At 34.2% G+C, this 20,357-nt stretch overlaps 1 protein-coding gene across 2 annotated transcripts in view; it reads left to right on the top strand.

The window, feature by feature from the left end:
• LOC110465364 overlaps positions 1-15,146 on the top strand; it is a 38,553-nt gene extending 23,407 nt beyond the window's left edge. For both annotated transcript variants that reach the window (XM_021521139.1, XM_021521131.1), the window contains exon 2: positions 12,360-15,146. In XM_021521139.1, the coding sequence (XP_021376814.1) occupies positions 12,377-14,326 (1,950 nt within the window). In that variant the 5' untranslated portion in view covers positions 12,360-12,376 and the 3' untranslated portion in view covers positions 14,327-15,146. The remainder of the gene's footprint in view (positions 1-12,359) is intronic.
• The last annotated feature ends 5,211 nt before the right edge of the window (positions 15,147-20,357 follow it).

The raw sequence follows: 20,357 nt of genomic DNA, 5'->3' as shown, positions 1-20,357 counted from the left end.
CGTAACAAGAACCGTTACACCATAAGGTGCCGAAACTAACCCAGTAGCCACAAGTGATGCATCAGAAAATGATCGCAATGCCATAATACTAGGGTTGTCCAACCGGTCTTATTTTTGTAACCGGTTACTCTTCTACCGATCGAGTGACCGGTTAATCAGTCAATTTGGTAGTCAAATAATAAACAGCAACAAATACATTATATGTTTGGAAAATGTTCTATTTAAAACGTATTTACACCACAAACATACATGTATATATTAATTAGCATGATAGTTCACTCGTGTATTTCAAGGTTAACACAGGAAATAGTTGCATGTAACCTCAGTAAGTATATTTTATGGACATCGAAACTAGGAATGCAGTAAGACGGATTCCATTACAGTTATCTGTACTCGAAATCATATGCATAAATATCGTTTATTACCTTTTCATCTCGCATGTAAAGACACGTTCTATCTCAGAAAGTTAATATTTCTCAGCTTTGTATTCTGGCTTCCTTTTAAAAACTCTTTAGATTACCTTTTCATCTCGCATGTAAAGGTACGTTCTATCTCAGAAAGTTAATATTCCTTTTAAAAACTGTTCAGATTTTTTTATGGTGTTTGCGTCATCACTTTTCAGTATTTAAATTAGAGTACAAAATTAACACTAACATGTAATCCCTGAACACTGTTTTTATTACAAAACTATCCAATTTTGGTCGCATCTATACATATGCAGATAGTTTGTAGGTCTAAGCCAGGGCAACATGGGGCTCCCAAAAGGGGTAAGTAAATGTCCGACGTTTCGGTTAAGGATTTTGGTAGCCGGTTCGTGGTCTTTCAACCGAGCAACCGGTTAACCGGCTAACCAATGACAACCCTACATAATAATCTACATACCAAATCTATAGCATCGGTCAATATGTAAATGTCAACCAATCGGGACTTGACCTAACACGGACATTTTGTCAAATAAAAAAAAATCAACGCAGATCGCAGTAGTGTTCGTAGTGACCTTGTACACTTTTACATAGGTATATTCGACAATGCATAAATTTCGACTCATCAGAAGCAAGTCTGCAGCAGCCATTTTGCGCAAAATGTTGGCATTTGTTCCCATCTTCAAGAACACGATTAAAATATTTAATAAACGTCTTTTATTGTGGTCTATAAATCAGAACAGAAATTGTTATGGCCTGAAATGACTCAGCAAATGATAGACCATGATTTAGATCTGTTCGGAAACTTAACATCGAATATCATTAGTGACTACATGTATTATATGTAACTGCAGTACACCTCTATTACTATGATACTTGTATCCCTCTGTACAATCACGCATGCTAATACATTAAATCTGTGTGTGCTACATATCTTTGTATACCATTTTAAGTCAAAGGTGTTGAGATAAAATAAAACAAGAGGCCCAGAGGGCACTTGAATAATAAAGCAACCGTTGGAAATTATTCCTATTACAAACAATCCGTCCAATAGTACATAAGAAGTATTTTAAAAAAATAAACCTCAAATTCCCCTATTGAGCCCCGCAAATCTGCACCCAAAGGGGCCACACCCATCATTTATAAAAATAAATAAAACCCCTTTGCCCAAGGATACTCCAGGCCAAATTCGGATAAAATCTCTCAAATGGTACATAATGGTACATAAGGAGAAGGTATTTTTAAAGATTAAATTAAATCTCATTTTCCCTTTTGAGCTTCGCCCTTTTGCCTCCAAAGGGTTCACACCCACCGTTTATACAAGATCAAGTCCTTTTTGCCCAAGGATACTCCAGGCCAAATTCGGATAAAAAATACCCTTATCCCTACGGTAGAACCAGGGTTTTAAAGGTTTTACCTCTATTGCCCATATTGGGGCCGCCCCTCTCCCCCAGGGGGTCCAAACCCACCATTTTAACAAGATTGAGTTACCTTGGCCCAATGATGCTCCAGAGTAAATTGGAACGAAATCCCTAAATACCTCAGGAAGAAGAAGGATGTTTAAGGTTTACCTCTATTTCCCCTATGGGCCCCACTCCCACAGCCCTGAGAGTACTAAAAATATCGTAGGAACAGACCCACCATTTATACAAAATTGGTTCCCCTTCCCACAAGGATGCTTCTGACCTAATATGGAACAAAGCTTTTTAATTTCTACAGAAGAAGAAGGATTTTAAAGAAAAAAATGCTATATATCCCCTATTGGGGCCCGCCCTTCAGCTCCCAGGGAGGCCAGACCACCATTTATACAAAATTTGTTCCTCTTTCCCCAAGGATGCTTCTGACTAAATTTGGTCAAAATCTGCTCAGTCGTTCATGACTAGTATCGATTTTTAGGGAAAGTTGACGGACGGACGACGGACGCTGCGGTATGGCATAAGCTCACCATGGTCCTTCGGACCAGGTTAGCTAAAAACATGTAGCCGCCTATCGGCCATCTTTGTTTTCATGTCAGATCCCAAATTCGATATGCGTAACTACAGACCATAAGTGGCGATAACAATTTATCAACATTCAAAATGGACATCTGTTGGTGGTAATTTAACACAGTGTAAATTAATGCTGTGATACCACCTGTATACACTTTTTACGTTAAGTTAACGAATAACGAATAACTGGAAAGTAAAAACGGATAACGAATAACGAATAACTGTCCAACTTTACTTCCGCCCCCCGTGAAGTAAAGTTGGACAGTTATTCGTTATTCAATAACGAATAACGAATAACTGTCCAACTTTACTTTGCTCCTGTTGTTAGCATTTCACAACAATCATCTTTTTGATACAGTTCCTCAATCCATTTAAATTTGTTAGCTGGCCTATCAAGTTTGTAGGTTTATACATTGATATATAAATGTAAAAACATGCATATCATTTTGGGCTTCGTGCAGTGATTTTAAAACAAGAGGCCCAATGGGCCTGAATCGCTCACCTGGTGTTAATTTCACATTTGTTATCTTAAAAGTGGACTAAAATACAACTAAAGGCAGAATGTCAGTGTTTGATTAATAAGAACCAATTAAAATATTTAAGCATATGACACCCGTGACCTTGAATGTCAAACAAGGACATTAGGTTGAACAGAGTTTATAGTCTTCCAACCCAGCATGCTTCTAGCAAAATATCATTACTCTGGATTTTTTGTTCATACATAACAAATCATTTAAAGTTTTAAACACATTTGACCCCAGTGACCTTGAATATAGGCGAAGATTATTTATTTGAACAAACTTTGTAACCCTTCATTCCAGCATGTTAATGGCCAAATGCCATCACCCTAGGCCCCTTGGTTATTCAGAAGAAGTTGTTTAACTGTTTTAACATATTTGACCCCTGTGACCTTGAAAATAAATCAAGGTCATTTATTCAAAAAAACTTGGTAGCCCTCATCCAAGCATGTTACTGGCCAAATATCATCACCCTAGGCCTCTTGGTTATTAAGAAGAAGTTGTTTAAAAGGTTTTTAACATATTTGACCCCTGTGACCTTGAATATAAGTCAAGTTCATTCATTTGAATAAACTTGGTAGCCCTTCATCCAGCATGTCACTGGTCAAATATCATCACCCTATGCCTCTCGGTTATTCAAAAGAAGTTGTTTAAAGGTTTTAAACATATTTGACCCCTGTGACCTTGAAAATAAATCAAGGTCATTCATTTGAATAAACTTGGTAGCCCTTCATTTCAGCATGTTACTGGCCAAATATCATCACCCTAGGCCTCTCGGTTATTCAAAAGAAGTTGTTTAAAGGTTTTTAACATATTTTACCCCTGTGACCTTGAATATAAATCAAGGTCATTTATTTGAACAAACTTGGTAGCCCTTTACCCCAGCATGTTACTGGCTAAATATCATCACTCTAGGCCTCTCGGTTATTTAGAAGAAGTTGTTTAAAGATTTGAACATATTTGACCCCTGTGACCTTGAAAGAAAAAGAAAAAAAAATCAAATTTTTACATTCGTATACAATACAGTTACAATATATATACATAACATGACATAACACAAACATATATATAAAGACACACACGCATGTATTATCATACAAACATCAATACAATTATCAGAAAGGAAAGGTAGGATTGTTGAAAATTTGTATTACATTTTGAATTTCTAAGCTAGCTGTCAGCGTGAGCGTAATCAATATTTACATTTATTCAATATAACAATTATATTTATAAATTGATATGGTAAATCAGTCGTAATTTCAAGTTTGGGTGTTTCAAAAAACTTTTTGCCATTTAGCCCATTCTCTTTGAAACTGGTTTAAGTAGCTTTCTTCCTTACTTCTAGCAATGTATATGTATATGTATCTTTTAGTGTATTTTTCAGGGCAATAATGCAGAGTTCGTTCTTGAGGCACCTTGATTTGTAGATATATTGTTTTATTGTAAAGATGATCATATTATCTACTTTTCTGTTTATTCCATTCTGACGATATGTACCAAAAAGAAAAGATTTCTTATTAAATTCAAATGGAATGAACAGTGAATTCAACAAATTTTCTAAGTTAACAAGTAAAATTTGAACTTTTTCACAGTTCCATAGCGTATGCTCTATCGTTTCAATTTCTGTTTTACAAATGTAACAATAAGGGCTGTCTACTAACCCAACTTTAAATAAATACGAATTTGTTGTTAGAATATGGTGATTAACTCTAAATTGGAACCATTGCAATTTTGTATTTTTTGTTACAGAAAAAGGGAGTTTAAAAATCATTTTCCAATCACATTCATCAAATTCAAATTGTTCATCCAATGTTTTTGTTCCACTAGCAATTATATCATTTTTACTAAGCACATTATAAAAAATCTTTTTGTACCTTTCCGTTTTTTAGCAAATATTTGTAATTTTCTTGGAATAAAAGGATAGTCTATTTTTGGATGGGTCAAGTTACACCGACTGCAAAGCTCCTTTATAGCTGTAACAATTCCGTGATATTGTAAGAAATTTGCCTTAACACCATATATTTCTCTTAATTCAAAAAAACTGAAGAAGTTGTTGTTATCCTTTTTTAAGTCATTAACTACTACAACTCCCTTCCTATACCAATCCTTATAAAAAACACTATTATTATCTAAAAAAAAATCGTTTAACCGTATAGGCATGTCAGAGATCTGTTTTGAATCTGTATATTTTTCCTCAAGAATAGTAAGATTTTTCCATGCAAGAAAGACATCTTTCCAGAAAATATTTTTACAGTTATTATGACAAAAGGAAATATAGTCTGATCCACAGTTTACAAGAAGGTTTTTATCAATAGTTGAATAAAAAATAATTTGCCATGTTTCTGTTGTTGAGAGTAATCTTCTTATCCAAGTTAGTTTTAATGAGTCTATAAATGATTTAATATGAATCATTTTGAGACCACCATCAGAAAAGTTTTTAATAATTACATCTCTTTTAATTTTATCAATCTTACTATTCCAGAGGAAGTTATATATTTCTGTATTTATCTTTTTGACAAATGTATTATCAGGATTTGGTAAAGCGATAAATAAGTGATTAAATTGAGAAATTAGGATAGACTTTATTATATTTATTCTCCCTATTGGTGTTAGAATTCTCCTACTCCAAGTCTTCATCAAAGCTTTAAGTTTTACTAGTTTTTTATCAAAATTTATTTTTGGAATACGATGTAGATCAACATGAAAATCAATGCCCAGAAGTGTAAACCTTGTACGCCCCCACTGTAAATTCCGTTCATTAGCCATAACCTCATCACTACATTTTTTACTCCCTATCCAAACTACTTCGGTTTTTCCCAAATTAATTTTTTAATCCGGATATTTTTTCAAAGTATTTTAATTCTTTTATAGATTCTCTAAGTGATGTTTCTGATCCGTCCAGAATTAAAGATATGTCGTCTGCATATTGTGAAAGTAAAATAGGTTGTTCAGCTTCAAGTACTTTTAAGCCTTTGATATTCTTGTTTTTTCTTATTTTGATTGCCAAAATTTCCGAACAGAGGATAAAAATATAAAGTGATATCGGATCACCTTGTCGGCAACCACTTTTTATATCAAAGAATTTTGACAGATTCCCCCCCTGATTAATTGCCGAATTAGAGTTTTTTGAAAAGTTTTTACCCATTTTTTGATACTATGTCCAAAATTAAAGAAATCCAATACTTCATCAATAAATTTCCAGGATACAGAATCAAAAGCTTTTTCAAAATCTATCATAAGTAACATCCCTGGTATATTATTTTCCTCTGTAAATTGCATTATATCATAGATTAACCTGGTGTTTTCCCCAATGGATCGCCAGAAATAAAACCTGTTTGATCAGTATTAATAAATTTATCTAAGACTGTTTTTATTCTACCTGCTATTGTTCCAGAAGCTATTTTATATACTATATTTAAAAGAGAAAAAGGTCTCCAGTTTTTTAGGAATTGACGTGGCTTATCTCCCTTTGGTAAACAAGTAATTATGCCCTGTTTTTGAGTTGCAGATAATTCACCATTTTCATAACTATTGTTAATAGATCTTAGTACAAAAATGCCTGACTGTTTCCAAAAGCACTTAAAAAATTCGACTGTGAATCCATCTGAGCCAGGACTTTTATTATTTTTCATATTATAAAGAGTTTTTGATGCCTCAGTTATAGAGATAGGACCTTCTAAGTTTTCAGATTCTGTAACATTTAACTTTGGAATATCAATATTTTCAAATAGATTGTCTAAGTTAACATCCTCTATGGTATCATCATTATTATACAAATTTTTATATAAAAAAAAAATCGTTCAGAATGTCTACTTGATCAGAAATTAAAGTGCCATTTCTTTGACTATTCTTGGTATAATTTTGGATGTAAAATTTCTGTTTTCTAAATTAAAAAAATAATTAGTCGGTTTTTCTCCTTCTTCTATCCATTTTGCTTTAGACCTGATTATGCTTCCTTTTAGTTTATGGAGTCGAATACTTTCTAGTTCTCTTTTCTTCCTTTCTAACATTTCCCAATCTATTCTTTCTGAATCTTCAATATTCTTTATCTCATCTTTAAGATTATTTTCTCGAACGTTTTGTTGTTTTTTCCTGTATGAAGAGTATGATATTGTTTTGCCTCTTATATCCATCAAAAGTGTCTCTAAAAACAGCTGTTCATTAACTATAAATTGGATATCTGTATCAGGAATGAGATTAATGCTATCAATTTGGTACACTGGAATAGCACATTGCTCTTTAATTTCTTCTATAGACTTTTTGACAAAATCTAAGTCTTCAAATTCCTGTAGTAAAGAGTACACTGGAATAGCACATTGCACTTTAATTTCTTCTATAGACTTTTTGACAAAATCAAAGTCTTCAAATTCCTGTAGTAAAGAGTTATTGAACTTCCCTATAGATATCTACCATGTTAAATTCCTCAATAAGTTCCTGAAGTTTATCTCTAGATTCAGGATTATTTATTTGTCTGTAATTTTCATCGTAGTCTTTTCTTGGATTAAGTACTAAATTAAAATCTCCACATATGAGAAAACACTCATTATTAAATTCATTTATTGTTTCTGCTATTTTATCATAAAAAACTGGGGTATCAATATTTGGACCATATAATGTAATCAGTGTTATCTTTAGCCTTCTACCTCTAAATCTAATGCAAGAAAATTTCCTGAAAAATCCTGTTTCTCTCTTGTTACTTTCACATCAAAGTTATTATTAAGTAATAGGCTACCCCTCTAGAATTAGACTTTTAAGAATTAAAATAACAGTGAAATCCCCATTCTGCCCTAATCAATTTTTCTGTTTTTTCTGTGAAATGTGTATATTGAATACAGTAGATATTATATTGTTTTGTTCTCAGGTATGAAAATACCTCCTTACGCTTATTGATATCACCCAAACCTTGACAATTCAAGGACAATACTCTAGTTCTTTCTACGACCAAGGCTCAAAAAGGAAAAATTATTACTCACACTAAGACTCCTACCTTTCAAGATGGTTACAAAAATATACACACCTACAAATATAAAGAACAAAAACAAAACAACATTGGTACAAGAAGTACCTACAAGAGACAGAGACACAAAAAATACATAAAATGAATTTGATGCGAGAAAAAATAGCGTATTGGCAACACACATATTCTTACTCATGGGATAGAACATGTGTGGTGCTCTGACAACAATTGTATATATTACACTAAGCTCCAGTATTTTTATTATAAGAATAATAAAATACATTGTTACATGAACATGACAATAGTGTACATGTGTGTAATTACCTTTTAGACAGTTATCTGGTAAAAGTTAATTGACACGTACGCTTTATACCTAAAAGTATTTACAAAGATCAGGCTACATATATATACACATGTGTACATACACCTACCCTCTTACATCTATTTACCATACATTTAAATAATTACAACTTACATGCACTCTTATTACATTTTACCTGTATACATATAGATCCAACCATATCCATATGCACATGTGAACCTGCTTTTACAGATCATACATATATCAACTCTATTAATTCATGTGTGAAGAAGATACACACAAATATCTACTCACTGGCTACACATGATATTGTTTGTATATAGTCCTGATGATATTGAAATGTTAATCTTATTTTACATATATGAACCCATGTGGCATGCCTGCAATTACATATTACAGTCTACAAATGAATAACAAATATGTACATCATATATGACCTTATATATATATCCATACTGTGTTTATATTTTATTCATAAACAGGTTAGTACGTAGTTACACACGTACACATATGTGTAAATATACATACCTATTAGCTATATATATAGCAATAAACACCAGTATAAGCGATCAACTACACCTCTATCAATTTAAATACATGTAATTACCTTCTTACATTGACAGATAAGTAAACTATGTGTACATATGCATACCCATCCGCAGATACATTACAGGTGTACATAGTATGTGTACATCATATGTACACATGCGTACGAACACTCCCCCACAAAAACAGAATTATACAAGGATATATTTTTTTATTAACAAACACATATACTGCTCTTGTTCACATGTGTATAATTACCTATTAGCCATGAACATGTACTCTTGCTCTTTTTACATTTGACCTATTGACACAAGTCCAGCCACACATTTATACTTATGCATGCTCCCATCCCATATATCGAACTACCGGTAATACAGGTGTACATATAACATGTGTACATGTACACATGCATACAGACACACACATACAAACAAGCATTTATATACATATATACACGTGTTGTTAGTAATCAACCATTATTATTCTAACACTATACATAGGTATATAGCTCACTCATGTAAACATGTCCGTAAACAAATACAGGTGTACATGTAGCACATGTACACTACATGTATATAGGTATGTGTACACATGTACGTGTGCACATGAGCAGCCATGTATACAAATGAACAAATATGATTCCACTTCTCCATTGTAGATATCTCAAAATAAATAAGAATATGGTTGAAAATGCAATGACTATAATAATACATTATATTCTCAAATCTGAGTATCAGCATAATCACAAAACAAACGACTTAGTGTACCTGAGTATTATTATGTGGTTTTTTTTTTATTTTCTGTACACACCCTTTATTCCATACACCACATTTCTTTCCTATTTGTTATATTTCAGGTGTGTACATAGACATCTTCAGTGCCATATCTCATTTATTAATGGCTGATTTTTAATGAAAAATTATTATTATCTAACATGGCAGATTGGGTTTTTACTTTCAGATATTTGAAAATATGTTGAATAATGAAGTACATGCACTGGTATGCGAGCACTCTCAAACACACACACCAACATACAGATACCAAAAAGTGTAAGCACAGCTACATGCAAGCACTCTATCCAAAAATGACCAAGTTTATATTATGCACATAGTACATGTTTGTTTGCTTATGAAGCACATATAAATGCAGCAATTATATCAATCAAGAAATTCAATCAACATAATTGAATATTACGCTACATTAGTATGATATATGTCAGAGATCAATGTTTTTGGTTTTTTCTTTTGCCCTGTAGCAATATAAGGTGAAATGTTTACCTTTTATTTTGTCCATTTCCTGTTTTGTCCACAAACACTTCATGAACATTGTCAAAAAGATTCACTTTCGTTGTCAGGTTTCCAACTTTGGCAAACACACTACCATTAAAGTACCAGGCCTTCTCTACGTCTCTGTTTTTTTCTAGTCTCTTTATAAGTCCCACATTCCTACTTGTCACATCGTCTGTACACCTCACATTTAGCTCCTTTCGCTTCATCATCACCTGCCTTCGTACATTTTTCCTCAGGAATTTCACAATTATCGGCCTCGGCCCATCCAGTGATTTTTTGGGTACTCTGTGTGCAGCTAAAATGTCTTGTGGACTGATGTTGATGCCCTCCTTTTTATTTACAATATCAAAGAAGACCTGTGTTAGGTCTCTATTTTTTCTGCCTCCTCCCCCAGTTCCTTCATGCCAAATACCTTAATGTTGTTTCGTCGACTATATTGTTCATTTTAATTTGCCATTCTTAGTCCCTCCATGCAAAGATCTCTGTTATGTGCGACATCCCTCTGTGCGTCTACCATTTCCTTCTTCATCTCATCCATCCCATTTTCTAGTTCTGTGATTTTCTTTTCTTTACATTGAACTGACTCCTGTAGTCTATGATTATGCAAGTTCATCGAGTCAAGCTCCTGTCTCATCGTAGCTGTTTTCCGTGATACCTCCTCCTCAATTTGTGTGGACATGTCATTCTTAATGGTAGCCAAAATAGATGTAACAATTTATGTGACCAGGTCTTTGATGTCTTTCTTACTTAGTATAGAGCACAATGTGTCTTTTATCTCTGTCAACTTCTGTCGTAATTCTGTCATTCCACTATTTTCCACCCCTTCAACATTTGAGGTACTCCTCGTCGTTCTTGCACTTGAGTCACCTCGTGCTGCTGTTGCAGGTTTTACTTATGAGGTTAATTTTCCTGATGACATTTTGTAAGAAATATGTGTCCTCCAGTATACAGAGTTGTACAAAGTAGTGTTCACTGGCCGGGTGTCCAGGTATGCCCCAACACTCTATACAGGGAAACCACCTCAGGTATGTGAATACTACTTACTCCACCAGAATGTCCAAAACATGTAAATATCAAAATCTGTCAAAGTTGATATTTTTCCCAATTATTTTTCCAGTCAATGTGTAGGCATAATACTTACACACATTTCTGCCAAAAGTTAGCACTGTAGCTAGTAAATAACAGCATAAGTTTATCCTTTTTTTGTCAGAGCACCAACATGTGTGTGTGTCTTACATGGCAGCCATTTTTAATATATGACCTTGAAAATTGATGAAGGTCATTTATTTGGACAAACTTGGTAGCCCTTCATGCCAGCATGCTTCTGGCCAAATATCATCACCCTAGGCCTTTTGGTTACTGTGAAGAAGTTGTTTAAAGTAAAAAGTTGACGCCGGACGACGGATGGACGACGGACGGGCGACGGACGCCGCACCATGCCATAATGTTGCTGTTTTCACACTTACGTCGATTCACTGTTATGATATTAAAAACTTAAACGAAAGATGTTGATATTTAACTTAGAATTATGTTGTCGTTTAGACGGGTTTGCACAGAAGTAAAGTCTAGATAAGTCTGGGGTTTTTTGTTGACTCCTCGAATATTCGAGAATATTTAGCTGTCTGTCTGTCTGTCTGTTTGTCTGTCAGTCTGTTCGTACGTTCGATTTAGTTTGTATGTGTGTACGTATGTATGGGTGTATGTGTGTAGGTGTAGATCAACATGTGTATTATGTAATCGTGTACACTAGTATTCTGTCTATTTTTTAAAAAAAATGAGTGTTTATGATATCATTTTGTATGTGGAGTTTACGCTAATTGTATTAATTGTATATCTATGTACTGTAAAGCGCTTTAGAGTGGCGTATGTTGTCTAGATAGGGCGCCATATTAAATGTTGTATATTATATATGATTTTAAGGAAGTATTTCTGTGTTCTTGTCCTGTGTTCCATTGCAAATGTTTTATTTCCAATCAGTCTCCCTATTTTTCTAATCGGTACAAATATGTATCATGGAAACATTATAGTATCAACTAAATTCAGAAGAGAGTGGATGATTTATGTTAAATAAGAACCCTCCTGTGTGAGGACACCAGTATCATAATACTGGCAGCCCCTATCAAAGTATTTATATATGAATATGTATATCTACACTTACAAGCAATGTATATATAAGTATATACACATATCTATAACAAAAAATGACTGTGGAAATTTAATATTTGGAATATTCAAAACAATTATGAAAAAATACGAGAACATACATGTTTTTTGCCTTTAAAATGCATTTAATATATTTTAATTTGTTTCTTTTCAGTAAAACTGACTTTGAAGATGGCGTGTTCGAAATCAAGAACCCGTTTGTTTGGCTACGTCACACTAACTGGAAGCTTGCTAACGTTTGTAATGTACATGTACCAAGGACATACACATATTCTGCCTGCGAACCAGAGACAAACCAATACAGATATTGTCTCGGTCAAAGTGAAATCCATGGTGCGTAATGTTACTGCTAGCAATGACGCCTCCCCTGTCTTCCCTGTCACTAAGGAGACATGTCGCGTCCCCAACTTGGATCCTTACGGACCTACCGTCAAAAAGTTCATTAGAGTACAGAAGCACCATCAGTGTCAACACTGGAATCTGATCACGTACCAGAAAGATTTTAAAATTACCGTTAACAGAACCGTTATCGAGAAACATTATCAAACATTTTCAAAGTGTTTATATCAGCCTTACGTAAAACAGATTGGTACTGACAGAAAAGTGAAATTTTTGCAAGGTAAATTTTTAAGTTTTACCGAATTCATTGAAGTCACTGATGAATTTTGTTTGGTAATTTGCGTTGATACGAACGACACGAAGCTTACACAACAACATTTTGCGTTTGTGATCAGAAATGAAACTTTAATAAGATTAAGACAGGAGGTCAGTAATATCACTGATGGAATGAACCTATCAGCAAAAAGACGAATGAATGTGGTAATGATTGGTTTGGAATCCACATCTCGCTTGAATTTCATCCGGCATATGAATTTTACAAAGAATTTTCTTCAAAATGCAATGGCGGCCGTGGAACTGATAGGGTATAACAAAGTAGGGCTGAATACGTTTCCGAACCTAGTTGCTATGTTGTTGGGAATTACAAAAGAACAAATGAACGACACTCGAGGGTTCTATGACGAGTATCCATTGATCTGGAAGGACTTTATGAGAGCCGGCTACGTTACCCTACTGGGACAGGATGCGTCTTCGACCGCAGTATTTCAATATTTACGTAAGGGTTTCAAAAGGGCCCCTGTGGACTACTACATGCGGCCGTTCGTAAGGAGCTTGGAGGGGACCAACGTAAACCGTCATCTCTGCTCAGGGAACACTCTTGTATTACAGTCAATATTTGATAAATTGACTGATTTCATCGAAACCTACCACGATGTTCCTCAGTTTACTTTCACGTTTATAAGTAATCCGACGCATGATAACCCTAACGGGCTAGGTGTTGTAGACTTGCCACTGATGAGGACATTGACTGATCTCAATACACGTGGATTACTCAATAATACCGTACTGATGATATTCGGTGACCATGGCAGCAGATATGGGCCAATTAGGAATACATTTCAGGGTCGACTGGAGGAAAATTTACCTGCATTTTATGTCTCTCTTCCACACTGGTTTCGTAAAGAACATAGTGATTTATATGAAAACCTTAAAGCCAATAAAAATAAATTAACCAGTAACGTTGATGTTTATGCCACTCTCCATGACGTCATTGAACTTGGCAGAGGTCACGTGACACCGAGGGTTGCCGGAAAATATGGCACCAGTCTTTTCAGAGATATTAGTACGAACCGAACTTGTGGTGACCTTAAAATACCGAGTCACTTCTGTGTCTGTCAATCACTAATTGAGAATTATTCAACTAAATCACAGATTGTAAAGGATATGTCAAATTGGCTAGTCAAAAAAATCAACACAAATCTTGTTAATGTGTCACATTTATGTTCCAATTTGACTCTGAGCACTATTCGTCATGCGTGGAGATCATTTTACAAAAGTTCTCGGAAAGTAATTATAAACTCTCCATCAAAGGAGGAGTTTGTGATACAGGTCACGGTTATCCCGAGTAATGCTGTATTCGAGGCAAATGTTCAATACTTTAAACAAGAGTTCATCCTGCTTGGTGATATATTACGCTTAAACAAATATGCCGGACAGTCATATTGTGTTTCACGTCATAAAGACGCCTTAGTTTTGGAAAGATATTGTTATTGTCGTCACTGATTTGAAGAAGAAATAAAGGCATTTTATCAACAACAAAAAACGGTCGCATCTTATTAACATCTCTGACATTTATAAGACTGCTTTGGTTCTATATATGTTTTGTACTTTCGTTAACATGTATTTTTACTTCATGTATCTTGAAATGGCACCACAATTATGTTTGTTTACTCATTTAGAAAGTATAGGGACAATATAATTTCTATGTGATTCTTCTGTTTGCGAATATTGAAACAAAATAGTTTTCCTCTGTCCGAAGTTTAGTGAAGACTATATTTTTCAATTGCTCTTGTAATTAAATAATCTCAGTATTTACTTTAAAATAATGCTAGGTGGCCCTCTGAACCCCCTTTTTGAACAAACCAAAACAAAAATCTCGAATTAAGAGTTGCAGTACTTTGTTTTTGTCTTTGCTTTTAATTTTGCATTCATGTATCTCATTTAATGCTTATATTTGCTAGTTGTCTGGTTATTTCATAAGGGAAATATGGAAATAAGACACACATGTGATTACACCTTTGAATTTGTTGTAAATAGATCAGGTATTCAAAAATTAATTACACTACACCTTACAGCTGGTTTGTCCTTTTACGACTCATAGAATATGCTATGGCTAAAACAAGGGAAACCCAAATTGGTCTTAAATGCTATTGAATCAGGGGAGGGGGATTTAGATTATATTTAAATTACGTGTATAACATGGAAATGGCAGGATTATACTTGCACTAATATAATTCCAGGCTGTTTATAACGATGTGTCAATTTTTTCCTTATTGGTTCATTGTGTTATCTGAAATGGATTAACAATCGTAAAAATGACAAATATAAAATTCATGCCAAAGCCAAACCCTACTTAAAGTTTGTGCTTCCTACTTTAAGTATTTGATTTTCAAAAACAAATCCATATAAAAATCGTCAAGTTTTTTCTCAATATTTTTTTTTTTTTTTACTATAAAATACTATGGAAGTTTGTAAATTAGAAAGAGTGGACAAAGCTTCAGTTCATGTATAACAGTTATATACAGTATTGCTCGTCATGAGAACATTATGTATTCGATAACCTGCATTTAAAATTCTTTTCAAATAAATTTCTTCTATATTTCAATGTTAGTCTACTTTTTAAAAAAAAACACGAAATTTAGGAATTTGTTCAATAATGAATATTTAATTTATGTTTAAGTAGTCCAGATCGTTCCATATTATTGTTTATCATATAAAGCTTCGTAATATGTATTGTTCGTAATCATGATTACAGGGGATATAGACGGCGGGTTTTTTCCGTCGGTTATATCCGCTCGGGAAAATAAATAGAACGCTGGAGATAAAATGTCAACCGCTCGAGTTAAACAAAGAAGGAAACACTATCTTGTATGTTCTAGATATATTGCTCTGATTTCAGTACCGTGCAAGATTTATTGTTATGTTTTAAGTGCCAGATTGAGCACCTGGATGGAACAGAGTGAGGTTTTATGCGACGAATGGATTCAGGAAAGGGAGAAGCTGCGAGGGCCATTTCACTCCCTATCTTCCGTAATCAACACTAGGAAAATGTATGCTTCATCGACATGCGCAAAGCGTTTGACTCAGTGGAACGTAATATCCTATGGTATAAGCTACGTCGTGCCGGAGTACATGGGAAGTTTCTATCGGCGATTCAGTCATTATATACTAACTTAAAAAGTACAGTTAGAGTAAATAACGACCATACCCTATGGTTGGATGTGGAGTCGGGCGTGAAACAGGGCTGTAGTATCTCGCCCAGTTTATTTTCTGTGTATATCAATGATCTAGCTGAAAAAAATCAATGTTGCAGGATGTGGAATCCCAGTGGATGACGTCATCCTTAGTATACTTCTCTACGCAGATGATATATGTGTAATCGAGCCGGACGAAGCCAAACTTCAACGTTTACTCGTCATCGTTTCTCAATGGTGCAACGAATGGAAACTATACGTAAAACCAGCCAAATCAAAGATAGTCCATTTCCAAAATCCATCAATACCGCGTAAATTGTACAAACGCTGTGTTTCACTGTGGTGCACAGGACATGGAAATAGTGGACTCCTATAAGTATCTGGGGATATGGATGGATGAGCACTTTTATATGAAAAAAGCTGTGAAAGAGCTCGCAAAATCTGCAAGTAGAGCACTTGGTGCACTCATTGGAAAACATATCTCTCTGGGAGGAATGTCATTTTATGTATTCACCAAACTATACAACACGGTAGTGAAACCGGTTCTTATGTATGGAAGTGCCATTTGGGGTTACCAAGGAACATGCAGCAATAAATATGGTACAGAACAAAGCTTGCAGATACTTTTTAGCTGTTGGAAAATATGCAACTTACACAGCTACACGCGGAGACATGGGATGGTTATCATGCTATACAAAACAAAAGATTACATGCTTAAGGCTGATGTGTAAAATCAAAAAAATCGACGACAGTCAACTAATCAGTAGGATCATGAGATGATCATCCACATATCGGAAGGGATGGTATTTCACGGTTAACAACTTTAGGAATAATTTAGATACGGACAATCTAGTGAATAATGTGAACTTTTCTACACAATTTGTCATAAGAAATCTTGTGAATTAATTACGCGCTGCAGATAGTGCAGAGTGGCAAAGAGTTCTATGGAACGACAATAATAACGTGAACGGAAATAAACTCAGAACATATAGGCAATACAAAAATGATATCGGCACAAAGAACTGTGTGAAATCGGACATTCCACGAACCAACAGGCGATACCTAGCCAAGTTTCGCGCCGGATGTCTTCCGCTAGCAGTGGAGACTGGAAGATATGCCAGGGTGCCCATTCAACTTCATGATAGACTGTGTATCCATTGTGACATGGATAAAGTCGAAGACGAAAAATATTTCATAAATGAGTGCAAACTGTACAGTAATTTAAGATATAATTTGCGAAATCAAGCCTGTGATGTTTTAGAGGGTTTTTTAATGCAGGACAGTGACACACAGTTCCTTAACATAATGAAAACAGTAGACGACCAACCAACATTTTCAAGATTTTTTAATCACTCCAGGCACATATTTCGTGTGTAACAGGAGGTCAATCTTCGAATACATTTATATTGGCAGATCAACTGGAAAGATTGGTGTATTTTAAACAAATCGTAGCATGCATACATATAGTACCATACATACATATAGTATCATACATACATATAGCATCATAGATACATATAATAGCATGAAAACATACATATAACAGCACACATGCNGCTTGCAGATTCTTTTTAGCTGTTGGAAAATATGCATCTAACGCAGCTACCCGCGGAGACATGGGATGGTTATCATGCAAAACAAAAGATTACATGCTTAAGGCTGATGTGTAAAATCAAAAGAATCGACGACAGTCAACTAATCAGTAGGATCACGAGATGATCATCCACATATCGGAAGGGATGGTATTTCACGGTTAACAACTTTAGGAACAATATAGATACGGACAATCTAGTGAATAATGTGAATTTTTCTACACAATTTGTCATAAGAAATCTTGTGAATTAATTACGCGCTGCAGATAGTACAGAGTGGCAAAGAGTTCTATGGAACGACAATAATAACGTGAACGGAAATAAACTCAGAACATATAGGCAATACAAAAATGATATCGGCACAGAGAACTATGTGAAATCGGACATTCCACGAACCAACAGGCGATACCTAGCCCAGTTTCGCGCCGGATGTCTTCCGCTAGCAGTGGAGACTGGAAGATATGCCAGGCCGCCCATTCAACTTCATGATAGAGTGTATCCATTGTGACATGGATAAAGTCGAAGACGAAAAACATTTCATAATTGAGTGCAAACTGTACAGTAATTTAAGATATAATTTGCGAAATCAAGCCTGTGATGTTTTAGAGGGGTTCTTAATGCAGGACAGTGACACACAGTTCCTTGACATAATGAAAACAGTAGACGACCTACCAAGATTTTCAAGATTTTTTAATCACTTCAGGCACATAATTCGTGTGTAACAGGAGGTCAATCTAACTGGAAAGATTGGTGAATTTTAAACAAATCGTAGCATGCATACATATAGTACCATACATACATATAGTATCATACATACATATAGCATCATAGATACATATAATAGCATACAAACATACATATTATAGCATACATACATACATATAACAGCACACATGCAAATATATAACATCATACATACCTACATTCATATAACAGCATACATGCATACATATAATAGCATACAAACGTACATATAATAGCATACCTACATACATGTAACAGCATACATATAACAGTAAACATGCATACATATAACAGCATAAATGCATACATATAATAGCATACATACATATAGCATATATATATGCATACATATATTAGCATACATACATATAACAGCATACATGCATACATATAAAAGCATACAAATGTACATATAATAGCATACCTACATACATGTAACAGCATACATATAACAGTAAACATGCATACATAAAACAGCATAGATGCATACATATAATAGCATACATACATATAGCATACATACATATAATAGCATATATACATACATACAAACATATATTAGCATACATACATATAACAGCATAAATGCATACATACATATAGCATACATATATATAATAGCATACACACATACATATATAAGCATACATAAATATAACAGCATAAATGCATACATACATATAGGATACATACATATAACAGCATAAATGAATACATACATATAGGATACATACATATAACAGCATAAATGAATACATACATATAGCATACATACATATAACAGCATAAATACATACATACATATAGCATACATACATAAAATAGCATACATACATACCTATTATAGCATACAAACATACATATATTAGCATACATACATATAACAGCATGAATGCATACATACATATAGCATTCACACATATAATAGCATAAATACATACATATAATAGCTCACATACCTACATACATATATTAGCATACATAAATGCATATAATAGCCTACCTACACACATACAAACATAATTTGCATAGCATAGCAAATCATAACATTCATACATATCATAACAAAGCATACATGACATAGCTTAGCATTGTATACATGACATACCTACATATATAGCAGACTACTATATTATAGGATAGAACAGTACATGCGAGTGCTCTGGCTTTACTGAAATGGGGATGCCCAGGGGGCTAAACGTGAAGTACCGGTGAGAGGTAGTGCAGTCCCGCTGAGCTAAGGCCACCCCTGATAGCGATCATGGTCGTCGTAACTAACACGCCGGTCTGATCTGGTTTACATATCCAGGTGAATTAGCAAAAGGATTTGATATAAGATGACTTCATACGTTAGGATTAACATTGTGATTTTGCTGAAATTATCATAAAATAGCTACAACTAGAAACATAAATTTATGATTTTTAAGTAGAATAATTTGTGCTTAGAGATATAAAAGAAATTAAAAAATAAGAAAATTTAAATTGTGCTTTTGAAATTCGGAATGAATACTAAACTCATTCAACTTCTTGACACACGTATCAGTTGCTAATCGTATCTCCGAAAGAAGTTACATATAGTCACCATACAAAAGGACGGTGTTATATTATACTGGACATATTTGTGCCAATTATAAGATATAAATGATATATTTTATTTCCTATCAAAAAAACTCTTTGTTGCAGATTTAAGAAAGAAATTTCTAGAAAATAAAACTATTATGTATGCTAGAAGAAATGTTTTAAAAGAAATGTTGCCGTCATTCGTCAGATACTGACCGCCCAACTCCTCCCCCACACATTTTTTTTTAAACTTTTACAGCACTAGTGATCTGAATTTCATTTGAATTAAGTTGATAAAAAATACATAAAGCACATTCAGATAAAATTATAGCGTAACTTCAAATTAGTAAACACTTATCTAACCCCCTAATCCCTTTAAGTCCTTTGTTATCTATGTCTCACAACCATACGTTTCCGACGCATAATGAAAAGGACATTAAGTGT

Source organism: Mizuhopecten yessoensis, unplaced genomic scaffold, assembly GCF_002113885.1.
Source record: "Mizuhopecten yessoensis strain PY_sf001 unplaced genomic scaffold, ASM211388v2 scaffold1579, whole genome shotgun sequence".
NCBI lineage: Eukaryota > Metazoa > Mollusca > Bivalvia > Pectinida > Pectinidae > Mizuhopecten > Mizuhopecten yessoensis.
Note: the sequence above shows the minus strand (reverse complement) of the source record. Positions and strands in the feature narration are given on the sequence as shown.